Below are 13,663 nucleotides of genomic sequence, written 5' to 3' on the forward strand. Positions count from 1 at the left end.
CTAGGAGTTTAAAACCAACTTGGGCAACAAAGTGAGACCTCGTCTCTACAAATAATAAAAAAATTAGCTGGGCATGGTGGCGTGTGCCTGTGGTCCCAGCTACATTGGGAAGCTGAGGCAGGAGGATTGCCTGAGCCCAGGAGGTTAAGGCTGCAGTGATCCATGTTTGCGCCCCTGCACTCCAGCCTAGATGACAGAGCGAGACCCTGTCTCAAATAAATACATATGGTTAAAATGTCAGTTCTTCTCCAATTGATCCTATGGATTTAACACAATCACAGTCAAAGTCTCAGCAGGCTTTTTTGTAACAGCTGACAAGCTGCTTCTAAAATTTATATAGAAATGCAAACAACCTTGGAAAAAAAAGCAAAAAGAACTTGGTTTCAAAACTTATTACAAAGCTGTGGTAGTTTAAAGTATTGTATTGGCATAAAGATAGCTAAGTAGACCATTGTGGCAGATTAGTAGCCAGAAATAGTTCTTCAGATATATGGTCAGTTGCTTTCCAGTCAAGGTGCAAAGGCAATTTAGCTAGATTTTTTAAAATGATAGTCTTTCTAACAGTTGATTGTGGAACAATTGGATATCCATTGCTCCTTCAACCTGCCCCCAAAACACAAAGTAACTATAGTCTATATATAGTACCCTATTAAAAAAATAGCTCAATGTAGACCTAAATGTAAAACTTTATACAGCTTTTAGAAGAAAACATGGGAGAAAATGTTGTTTATTAGGCAAACATTTCTTAGATACTAAAACACAATCTATGGAAGAAATTGATAAATTTTACTTCATCAAAATACAGAACAAAGATGAAAATGACTCTGAAAAGTAAATAATAAGGAAATAATCCATTTTTAAAGGACGGAAATGGTCTGAACAGATACTAATCCAAAGAATGTATGAGTATAACAAATACCCATTAGGGAGGTGCAAATTAAGACTACAGTGAGTGTGTTAGTCCCACTGGTTTGCTATAAAGTGTACCATTAACTGGGTGGCTCATAAACCACAAATGTATTTCTTATAATTCTGGAGACTGGGAAGTCTAAGATTAAGACGCCAGTGTGTTTGATGTCTGTTGGAAGATGCTACCTGGTTGATAGATGGCTGTCGTCTTTGTGTCCTCATGTGGCAGGAGGGACAAGGGCACTGATCCTATTCTTGAAGGCTCCATCCTCATGACCTCATCACCTCCCAGATGCCCCACCTCCTACTACCATGGCATTTCTGATTAGATTTCAACATAGGAATTTTAGGGGACACATACACTTTCTAGCAGTTAGATACTATTAATACTATATACCTGTTACAATGTCTGAAATTTACAGGACTCATCATGGGAACAGCTAGTACTTTCATACATTGGCAGTGGGTAAATAAAGTGGTATAATAATTTTGGAAAATAATTTAGCACTTTCTTAAAATGTTAAGCCTCTACCATATGGCCTAGTTATTCCATTCCTACATATTTAATCAAGAAAAATGAAAACACCTGAATACAAAGCCCTGAACACAAATGTTCATGTTAGCTTTAGTTGTAATAGTCACACAGACACAACCCAATATCCAGCAACAGGTGAGTGGATCAACAAATTGTAGTGTATTCTACAGTGAATTTCTATTAAGCAGTAAAAAAGGAACTCGATACATGCAATAGCATAGATGGATCTTAAAATAATTATACTCAATTTTCTAAGTATGTCAGGAAAAAAGAATATGTACTGCATGATTCCACTTACATAGAATTATAGAAAATGGTAACTGATCTGTAGTGACAAACAGTTGATCAGTGGTTTCCTGGGGATAGAGGGAGGCAGGAGGAAAGATTACAAAAAGACAGGAAGGAAACTCACAATTGTGGATACCTTTATTTTGATTTTGGTGATGGTGTGTATACACATGCCAAAACTTGTCACATTGCACACTTTAAAATAAGTGCATTTTATTGTATTTCGATTAAATCTCAATAAAGCTGTTAAAAACTTAGAAGCTTTTATACTTGAAAAATATTCTAAAATATTCTGAAAGGGATTAGTGTACCTTCTTGGGAAAATTCAGGTAAGTTTTTTTTGTTTATTGTTTTGTTTTGTTTGAGATGGAGTCTTGCTCTGTCGCCGAGGCTAGAGTACAGGTGCCTGCCACCATGCCCAGCTAATTTTTAATTTTTAGTAGAGATGGGGTTTCACCGTGTTGGCCAGGCTGATCTCGAACTCCTGACCTCAAGTGATCCGCCTGCCTTGGCTTCCCAAAGGGCTGGGATTATAGGTGTGAGCCACCACACTTGGCTTCAGGTAAGTTTTATTTCTTTTTAAATCTCTGAAAGACAGCAAACTACAGATTTATATTGTTTATTATTGAAGCTAAAATAAGGCAAATTTAGCAAAAAGTTTGTATAACAACAAATGGAAATGTAAAATCAGTGACCAAATCTGTGATAAAATTTTATTTTGTTAAGCACAAACTTGGAAATCAGAAATTTTCCCTTTTGATAATATAATTTTAGGTACCATCTGGCCTTTTTTTTGTTTTGTTTTGAGAGACAAAGTTTGGCTTTATCAACCAGGCTGGAGCACAGTGGTGTGATCTTGGCTCACTGCAACCTCTGCGTCCCGGGTTCAAGCCAGCCTCCCACCTCAGGCTCCTGAGTAGCCGGGACTACAGGTGCACACGACCATGCCAGGCTAATTTGTATATTTTTTGTAGAGACAGAATTTCCCCATGTTGTCCAGGCTAGCCTTGAACTCCTAAGCTCAAGTGATCCCCCTGCCTCGGCCTCCCAAAGTGCTGAGATTACAGGCAAGAGCCACCACGCCTTGCCTTGAGAATGCTTTTTAAAATGGTTTTTTCTCCATTTCTCCTTTAAAGAATATTCAAGTTAGGAAAATTTTAGTATCTCATTTTATTTGATGAAAAATATTTTAACATTTTTTCTCTCCATTGATGTGTAGAGAGTTCAAAATCGGGCAGATTTTATTCCTTTAAAAAAAATATTTGAAATCTGTTATACACTATTCTTACTCCAAATTAAGCAATATTGAAAAAGCATCCTGTTGTGACGGTCATCTTTTAGATAGTATCAACCAGGATTAGAAATAGGAGAACCAAGATGGTTACCTGCCTTTGATTGTCAACACCCCATACTGTTCTATGTTCTCAAAACCCCATACTGTTTTATGTTCTCAAATTCCTCTAGTCCCAAATTTTTCTGTACATGAGATGTAAAACCTTAAGTAGCAAAATGGCTTATTTGTACAATAACCTTTTAAGCTAATAGAACACAGATGTGTTGATGACCCATTGCTGTTAATGTAATGGCCTATGCCTATATGGGAGTGGGAGGTGGGGAGGAGAAAACCAAGAACTGGTCAGAATTTGAAAGGATGTGTCTCATAGCTGTGTGACAGGATTCGAAGCAATTTACCTACTTATCTATAAAAAACTGTGGAATTTTGGGACATTTTTACTTCTATCATAAAAAGAGAGGATTGAAGTGAGATTTGCAGGTGTTTCCCTAGGAACGGGACCTGTACTGTTGTTTGGCTTTGGTCACTGATAGATGTAGACACTTAGTATAGCAGCCTCAATGTTTTAGTGTATTACAAGGGCACCAGGAATTTGTTGACTATTGATAGTATCCCTAGATTATCATTTTCAAAACTGGCCCTCAGGCAAACAGTATTTCTCAGAAAGCTTCCTTGGGGGAAAAACAAGGAGATCTTAGTCAGGTCTAACAGCTTGGAAAACAAAGCCTACAAATATCCCTCTCTTGAAGATTTTGCTTACGGTTCTGAGTAGTCCTGCCATTAATTGGTTTCACTTTATTTTATCTGATTTCACTGAAGCATCTTTGATTGAGACACGCTTCTTTGTAAACCATAACTATTGTGGAGCTCACTTTGAGAAGAAGTGTCTGAAACAGTGTAAAAGGCGAGACTGCCAGAATCTGACAAAAATAGGGCAGTTCTTCAAGGTTTTGTGGGGGTGCGTATAAATCTGGATGCCTTTTGGCAGCATCCCGAAGTAGATGTGAGAAGAGTTGAGCTGAGCTTTCTGAACTGTCAGTTGTCCGTAAGTCCAGTTTTGAGGAAGAATTTTATAAAAAATCTTGATTGAATGTCAGCCATGTAGTATACTTAATTGATTTAATCAGAATTCTGTTTTGGAACTTTTCTTTAAAAACTTTACTTTTAAAAATTGTCTGCAGGGATCAACAAGCATTTTCTGTAGCATCGAATAGTATATATTTTAGGCTTTGAGGGCCACATACTGTCTCTGCTGCATATTATTAGTCTCTGTTTTATAACTCTTTTTTTTATGTTGTTGTTTTTTGAGACAGAGTCTCGCTCTGTCACCCAGGCTGGAGTGCAGTGGCATGATCTCGGTTCATTGCAACCTCCACCTCCCAGGTTCAAGCGATTCTCCTGCCTCAGCCTCCTGAGTAGCTGGGATTACAGGCGTGTGCTACCATGCCCAGCTAATTTTTCGTATTTTTAGTAGAGACGGGGTTTCACTGTGTTAGCCAGGATGGTCTCAATCTCCTGATCTCATGATCCGCCTGCCTCAGCCTCTCAAAGTACTGGGATTACAGGCGGGGAGCCACCTCGCCCAGCCCGTCTTTCAGAATTCTGTGTGTTGTATACTTCAACTACTTAGAAGTATTCAGTTTATAGATACTAGGTTTTTTTGCAGTGCATCTTTACATTTTCTTCTTGGCTTTTTTTGTTTTAACAGACTTAGTAATTAAAAACTTCCCTTTGTATCCAAAATTTTAAAAATCCTGTAAAGAGACAAAACTTTTCTGCCATAACCTTAGTTATTCCCACCACCACCCCTTTTCCTTAATAGCCAAGAAGCATGACTATGTTGGTTGTGGTTCCTTCCCTCCCTTTCATTTTGTAGCTTACTTCAGTGATATTGCCTCACCACCAACTCACTGAGAAACTTGTAATTAAGCTGTTCCATTTATGAACTATCAAATTTATGAAGAGTTTCTAATCTTTATCTTTCTTGACTATTCTGTAATATTTAATACCATTGATTATGTTCCCTTAACTGAAGTTCTCTTTTACCTTTACACAGGACCAGGTTTTTCTCATTATTTGCAGACTCCCATTGCCTCCATTGGCATAACTAGTAAAAGCAGATCCATTGGAAACAGCAGCACATGAGCTTATCTTACTATTCATGGATGTTTCAATTTAGCATTCTCTTTGTGGTTTCTTTCTTTTCTTTTCTTTTCTTTTTTTTTTCTTTTCTTTTCTTTTCTTTTCTTTTCTTTTCTTTTCTTTTCTTTTTTGCTATGTAAAAAAAGTTTGAATTTTATAAAGCCAACCACAGTAAAAAAATTGACGAAGGTAATCACAGATTAAACATGTTGAACCAGAATGGCATTTGCCATAATGTCATAATTTAATGTTAGTAAATGTTGATAAAAATAAAATCTCCTTTTTTTTTGTTTTTGGTTTGAGACGGAGTCTCGCTCTGTCACCTAGGTGGTGCAGTCTTGGCTCACTGCGATCTCTGCAAGCAATTCCCTGCCTCCCAAGTAGCTGAGACTACAGACATGTGCCACCATGCCTGGCTGATTTTTGTATTTTTTGTAGAGATGTGGTTTCACTATGTTGGCCAGGCTGGCCTCAAACTCCTGCCCTCAAGTAATTCGCCCACCTCAGCCTCCCAAAGTGCTGCAATTACAGGCGTGATCCAATTGGTTTTCACTTAGAATGAAAATTTTATGTGGAATCATTAAATGAAATTAGTAAACAATAGACTTCAAAATTTACATTATGTTTCAAAGTATTCAAAAAAGTTCATTTAAAACATCATAATTGTATGGTCAAGGATTCTTTAGCACCCATAATATGTTTTTCCAGTAATAAATTTTTCAGTATTTTTTTATTTAAAAAGAAAAACCTGGATGATTGTGATATCTTACTACTGAAATTTTTTGGGGTTTATCCCAGTAGTTTTCAATCCATGTGACCATCTCACTCCATCCTCTTTCTTGACATTTGGCACCATCTGGAGACATTTTTGGTTGTCATAATTCAAGGAAGGGCGCTACTGGCACCTGCAGGGTAAAAGCTAGTGATGCTGCTACATATTCCTACAATGCACAGCGCAGTCTTTCCACAGCAGAAAATGATTCTGCCCAGGATGTCAGCAGTGCTGAGATAGAAATCCTATTTATTGACACAGCCTTACTCTATTTGGATGAAAAGCATATGGGCTATTATTTGACAGGCTTTACTATTTATTGTGCTTTTTTAAAGTATACCGTCTTTTTTTATGGCTCCTTAAGGTACAGAAAGTCAATGATCAAGTTTTAATTGCCAGAGAACATAATTTTTAATGTTTAATATTCTGTTTAATAAAGCAAAATTTATTTTTACTGTTGAAAGAAGCTATTTGGCAAATTACTCTTACAAGACAACTATTGCTCATGATTATCTTGAGGCTCTAGTTACTTTTTCAGGAATTGGTATTCTAAATATGAGGGAAAAGACAAGGAAAACCAGAGCTGTCACCTTGCATTCATCATAAGCATCGTGAGTTCTTAGAACTATGAACAGTTACATCCAGTAGTAGAAGCCAGCAGAATGCCCAGTGCCTAGAATACAGTGGGCTTTCAATAAATCTTCAGTGGGAAGATGGATAGTTGTGCAGTTTACCTGGTATACTTGCAAAATTTGTGTTTTGCACATTGGTTAAGATGCCTGATCATTCATTCCTAGGTCATTTTCAACTTTGCTCTCAAAGCCTCAGTGCAAGTCCCATTTTCCCTCGCTCTGCACTTTGTGTACTATTGAAGGTTGAAGTCTTCTTTCTAAGGAAATAATATTAATAGCTAGAGGCTACTGACACTTGCTTTCTGTCAGTTTGTGGGACTAACTTACTTTAAAGTGTCCCCCTCACTCCCAATATGAGGTATTACTGTCTTTATCTTACAGGTGAGAAAACTCAGGCTTAGTGAGACAGACCCTTAGTAACAGACCCTCATCTATTTCATACCAGAGCTATACCCCTCACCACTAATAGTATAATTTTGTCCTCACAAGCTAGACTACCTAGATTTGAATCCTCGCTCTTCAGTATCATCTTGGGAAAGTGACTTAACCTCTACCCAGTTTCTGAAATGTACGTAATAGTGTGTTACCCTCGAGGTTGTTGGTTATGTTAATACATGCTTAGAAGAGTACTGGTAGAGTGATTGCTTAATTTTAGCTCGTTTAATGATTATAATTAAAATCTTTGTAAAAAGCATTTGTGACTGCCTCGGATATTATCAAATACTAAGTTTGTGTCCTGTTTTACCTGAGTTGTCATGAAAGGGATGGAAATGTAAAGTATGACTCTTACCCTTAAAGACTTTGTAGTCTATTGGGAAGACAACAAAAATAAACATGAAACCTGACAAACACAATGCAGTTACTGCTAAATAATGTAATAGAGACTACAAATGCAAATCGAATTTAGTATCCAGAAATACACTTAATGGCTTAAAATTATTCAAATATATAGTAGCCCTTCACGTTTTGTGCTGAGAAATTTTGTGCTGGTTTTGTCAGGATATTGGCCTTCTCTTGGCTTTGCTTTTTTTTTTTTTTTTTTTTTTTTTTTGAGACGGAGTTTCACTCTCGTTGCCCAGGCTGGAGTGCAATGGTGCAATCTCGGCTCACTGCATCCTCTGCCTTCTGGGTTCAAACAATTCTCCTGCCTCAGCCTCCCTAGTAGCTGGGATTACAGGCATGCACCACCGTGCCTGGCTAATTTTGTATTTTTAGTAGAGACAGGGTGTCTCCATGTTGGTCAGGCTGGTCTTAAATTCCCAACCTCAGGTGATCTGCCCGCCTCAGCCTTCCAAAGTGCTGGGATTACAGGCGTGAGCCACTGCACCCAACCTGCTTTTGTTTTCTTATTCACCCTGAACTCTATGTTCAGTCACCTGACTTTGTAGCACCTCAAATCCCTCATCATTGTTACCCTCTCCAGGCTGCATCTCTAGTACCCAGCAAGTTTGAGAGTATGGTCTCCCTATTCCCTTCCTTGGAATGTTAGTGGGAATTGACACCATTATTTTTGGATTCCAACATTAGGTGCTCCTTTGATACCAATCTTCAGTTGTTTTTTTTTTTTGAGACAGAGTCTCGCTCTGTCACCCAGGCTGGAGTGCTGTGGCCAGATCCCAGCTCACTGCAAGCTCCGCCTCCCGGGTTCACGCCATTCTCCTGCCTCAGCCCCCCGAGTAGCTGGGACTACAGGCGCTGCCACCTCGCCCGGCTAGTTTTTTGTAGTTTTTAGTAGAGACGGGGTTTCACCATGTTAGCCAGGATGGTCTCGATCTCCTGACCTCGTGATCCGCCCGTCTCGGCCTCCCAAAGTGCTGGGATTACAGGGTTGAGCCACCGCGCCCGGCCCTTCAGTTGTTTTATTTGTCCGTAGTTAGCTTCCTTTTCCATACCCTGGAAGGTATTTCCAGTATTTACAGCTGTTTTCTTATCCATTAGACAACATGATGGCCTCTCATTTTACGAATAAAATAGAGACTTTCAGACTTAACTCCTGCTTATGTCCTTCGCCCAGCTGGCATCTGTTAGACTTCTTGCTGAAATTAAAGTGACCTTGACTTCTGCAACATCTCACCTTTGATTGCTCCCTTCTTTCGAGGTTGTGTCTTTCTACAGCACCTGAGGCTGGTTTCAGTTCTTCCTGTTATCAGTTCTCAGTTTCCTTTAATACATTTCTTCTTGACTCTCCTGTCAATGCGTTTTTGTTCTGGGGGAGTCCATTTACTTCCATGGTTTTGTTTGCCAGTTACATACTAGTGAACCCCACCTTTTCAGCCCAGACCTCTCTCTTGAACTATGCATAGATACTTCCAACAACCTACTGAATACTTTCAACTCGGAGGTCCCAGGGGCACTTCAGAGTTGACTTTTGTCAGCAGAACCTAATAATAATATATACCCACTTCTCCCAAAACAAAAAAAAATAGTTATTTTTCCTGTTCCCTACTGTCTTCTGTTACCTTCTTAGTGTGAGAGCCTTTTTATGTTTGTCTTGTCCCTCTGCTTTTGAATCCTTTCTCTAGAAATAACTAAAAAGTAAAATTAATTATGTATTTTTAAAAAACCTTAATAAGATCTCTCACTGCCTTTAGTTTAGATTGAAAATTCAGTTTCTACAGTATTGATTTTCTATAATGGGCTGGAGAGAAAATTGACTGGTGATCTTGTCCCAGTTCACAAAGGGATGGATTTTTTTTTTTTTCATTTTGCGTTTTTCTCTGGATCTTACTACATCCTACCACTTTTTTTATACTTAAAGGTTTAATCATAATTCAGTCATGATGAATAACCATGTAACAATACTTCCCCTAAAAGTACTTCAAATAATTTTCCAAGAGTTTTTTTTTAAAAACTTTGATTTTAGGTTCAGGGTTACATGTGAAGAGTTGTTACATAGGTAAACTCGTGCCATGGGGGTTTATTGATTATTTCATCACCCTGGTATTAAGCCCAGTACCCAATAGTTATTTTTTCTGCTCCTTTCCCCCCTCCCAAGCCCCACCCTCAGATAGATTCCAGCGTCTGTCGTTTCCTTCTTTGTCTTCATAAGTTCTCATCATTTAGTTCCCACTTGTAAGTGAGAACATGCGGTATTTGGTTTTCTGTTCCTGTGTTAGTTTGCTAAGGAAGATTGCCCCCAGCTTCATTTATGTTCCCACAGAAGACATGATCTCATTCTTTTTTATGGCTGCATAATATTCCATGGTGTGTATGTACCACACTTTATCCAGTCTGTCACTGATGGGTGTTTATGCTGATTCCATGTCATTGCTATTGTGAATAGTGTTACAATGAACATTCATGTGCATGTGACTTTATGGTAGAATGATTTATATTCCTCTGGGTATATATCCAGTAATGGGATTGCTGGGTGGAATGGTAGTTCTGTTTTTAGCTCTTTGAGGAATTGCCATACAACTTTCTACAACAGTTGAACTAAATTATACTACTACCAACAGTGTATAAATGTTCCCTTTTCTCTGCAACCTCTCCAGCATCTGCTATTTTTTGGCTTTTTAATAATAGCCATTCTGACTGATGTGAGATGGTGTCTCATTGTAATTTTGATTTGCATTTCTCCAATGATCAGTGATATTGAGCTTTTTTTCATATGCTTGTTGACCACACGTATGTCTTCTTTGTAAAAGTGTTCATATTCTTTGCCTACTTTTTAGCGGGCTTTTTTTCTCCCTGTAAATTTGTTTGTTCCTTATAGATGCTGGATATTAGACCTTTATCAGAAGCATAGTTTGCACGTATTTCCTCCCCATTCTGTAGGTTGTCTGTTTACTCCATTGATAGTTTCTTTTGCTATGCAGAGACGTATTACCACTTTTATCATCACCTATTACGGGGTAATATTTGAAATAGTGTAAACTTTTATACTTAGTATTTAAGTATACAAATGTCCAATTTTCAAAGCCTTTATAGTTGACTCTGTCATTGTCAACCTTATTCACTGCCACAGCTCACCTTAGAATCTCACAAATTTGTTTGAATTCCGGACTGCCACTATTCTCTATAAGAACTTGGGCATGAAGGCCGGGCGCGGTGGCTCAAGCCTGTAATCCCAGCACTTTGGGAGGCCGAGACGGGCGGATCACGAGGTCAGGAGATCGAGACCATCCTAGCTAACACCGTGAAACCCCGTCTCTACTAAAAATACAAAAAAAAAAAAAAAAAAAAGAACTTGGGCATGACAATCAAAATGGTGTTAGCAGTATATCAGTACTTAACTTTTTGGATTATGAGGATTAAATAAAATAATGGAGTTGAAGTGCTTAGTTCAAGGCCTGGCACATAGGAAACACTCAAGAAACATTAGCTGCTCTTGTTTTACTGTTGTGGCTGCCTTACTCCTTAGCCTGAATGTGCAGTTATCGATGCCTTTGTTCACACTATTTTCAGGCCCTGGAACACCTTATGCTTTCCTCCTCCCACTTCCTGTGTCTACTTCTGTCTCAGGATTAGGGCTTCTAAAAACTTTTCCCAGCTTGTAGTCCTTTACCATCCACCCTTGTCTTTACATAGGCATTCCCTTATTGGTGCTTTTTGTACATATTGCTACTTGGATTATTGCATTTCATTACAATTTGGACTTTGAGTTCCTTTGCAGTGGTAGGGATTAGTTCTCAGTCTATTTATATCCTGGTATTACTGCCCTGCCTTGGAGCTAACAGGTTTTTTCAGTTGGTAAAAATAAATGCTGTTATCTAGGTTATCTCATTTAATCCCCTCAGCCACCCTGTGGTAGGGAGTTGTTATTATCTTCCGTTTTCAGTTAGGGAATCAGAGGCTGGTTGAGGTTAAATGATTTGCCCCAGGCTACTTAGTATGTAAGTGCTGTAAACCTAGAAGTCCTAATATTTAATAACTTACTACTACCCTATAGCTACCCTCTTATACCTGATATTTGTCTTTATAGTATGAGTAGAATAACATTTAAGTTTGGGCTGTGTAAGACATCTCAAGAATTGGGATTCTGCTTATTCAGAATTGTTAGTTTCATCTGTGTAGCACTTGCTTTCTTTTTACTATATAATATTGCTTAGCAAAACAATTGAGTATATAAATACATTTAAGATATTGAACTTTGTATCGACCATTTGCCCAATAAATATGTAGAGTTGTTTTTACTTGAAAGAATTAACATTGTATTTTTTTCAAAATTCAGATTTTCACTGATTTCAATTAGCCTTTATTAAATTTTATTTATTTAATATCCTTGAGATAATTATGTATTCGTATGTGAATGATAGGCCTTTCTTGGTCCTTATAGCATTGTCATTTTAGGATCATGTAATAATAAATTTGGATGACTTAAGGATTTGTTACAGCTTTTGTATTCAGTGAAAAACATTGCTTCTGATAGCTGGGGTAGGGAAACTGAGGAGGGGAACTACATTATTAAACTACAAAATTACTGCATTTTATTAACTTTATAATATTTTAAAGCCACATTAGCAGTGTATATGTTGATTCTAGTTATTCTGGAAGGTGTAATTGTGGTTTGAGTTACATCATAAATTCCAAAGAATGCTAGACAGTTTCTTATTTTTAAAGAACAAGGAATAGAATTGAAAATGAGCAGTGTTTAGTATCATTGTATAATCTTCCAGTTTAATTTATGGATTTACTTTGCTTTATTGTTTTTGTTTTTAAGGTTTGCTTATTTAAAAAATATTTATAAGCATTCCTCTCATTACAGAGCATAGTAATGAAGGAAGATTTCATCACGAATTTCACCTCTGTAACAGTAATATTTATATTTGATTTTAGGGAAGCTATGCGAAATTATTTAAAAGAGCGAGGGGATCAAACAGTACTTATTCTTCATGCAAAAGTTGCACAGAAGTCATATGGAAATGAAAAAAGGTAAGATTATTGTTTTTCTGGTGGATAGTTAATTGTAGTTACCACATGAATTTGCCAATTATGTATTAATATATGTGTCAGAGGATGGTTTCTATTACTGGGTTCATTTGCTAGTACAAAATAAAAAATAGGCGATTTGTCTCCTGAAGGGGAGAAACAAAGTGAATTGTAGTATACTGTTAGGAATAGATAACTGGTGCCATGAAGAAAAGTCAGCATGGAGACAGAGGATCTCTCAGCAAGGCAATCTTTACTTTCTGCAGAAAGGGTGCTCCTTGCAGATGGAATAATGGAGAGAGCACACTTAACAAAGGAAAAGCAGACATATTTGTCCCTTATGCATTTGGGTCATCCTTACCTCTGTGTCCTGCATCCGTTGGCTGGAGCTGGACCTCACAGTCTTAAATTGATACCCGATTTACTAATAACATAAAACTTTCCTAAATAGGTAAGTACAGGGGAGAACAAAGAAGAGAGGAAGTTGCTTACAAAAGGTTTAAGAAAGCAATAACATTTCCAAATAAGGAAGAGGCATAAAGCTATGAGCTAAGACTTGTCTGGGCCTGCCCAGACATGCCTAAGTAAACCAAAGCGACTAATTGGGGTAAAGTGTAAGAACTAATAGTTGATAGGAGGCTTTAGAGTAAGAAGCTATTATTTCTAGTGTCTATTATTTTATTTTTAAACCAAGACGAGCTTTGAAGAGGAACTTTTCTACTTTATACACATACTCAAGCTGGAAGGAGAATTTGATAAAGGTCATCTTGTTAATAAATCCCTGATCTTACAAAATCAAATAATCCACAATTTTTCTTTTGGGCTACATAATATTTCCCAAATACTTATGTGATACATTAGGTCATTCACAGCGAAGCTTTCTCTTTGGTGGAAAATGTAGTTTTTTACACAAATGTGACCCCAAAAGTACCATTTTGAAAAGGAAAAGGCTAAACAAGCTCTTGATCCTAAAACTGTCTTGAGCTTAGGTTAATTGAGCTATAGAGTGATTATAAAGAAAACTGCTGGCTCTCTCTCTTGATCCTATTCTTGTTTGGGTTGCTATTAAGAAAAAGCAGCAAAACTGGGTTCATACTCTCATACTGGTTGAATGTGGACTCAACAGAAATTATCTATAAAGTAGATTAACCAAAATTAAATTACAACAAGGTGATTTTAAAATATTTCTCATGGTATCCTATAAATTTCAGCATTTTTTA

At 37.5% G+C, this 13,663-nt stretch overlaps 1 protein-coding gene across 4 annotated transcripts in view; it reads left to right on the plus strand.

The window, feature by feature from the left end:
- Positions 1-13,663, plus strand: part of RBPJ (recombination signal binding protein for immunoglobulin kappa J region) — a 107,264-nt gene that overhangs the window by 66,418 nt on the left and 27,183 nt on the right. For all 4 annotated transcript variants that reach the window (XM_030915904.1, XM_030915914.1, XM_030915917.1 and 1 more), the window contains one exon: positions 12,351-12,446. In XM_030915904.1, the coding sequence (XP_030771764.1) occupies positions 12,351-12,446 (96 nt within the window). The remainder of the gene's footprint in view (positions 1-12,350; positions 12,447-13,663) is intronic.

The sequence above is a fragment of the Rhinopithecus roxellana genome, chromosome 2, assembly GCF_007565055.1.
Source record: "Rhinopithecus roxellana isolate Shanxi Qingling chromosome 2, ASM756505v1, whole genome shotgun sequence".
Taxonomy (NCBI): domain Eukaryota; kingdom Metazoa; phylum Chordata; class Mammalia; order Primates; family Cercopithecidae; genus Rhinopithecus; species Rhinopithecus roxellana.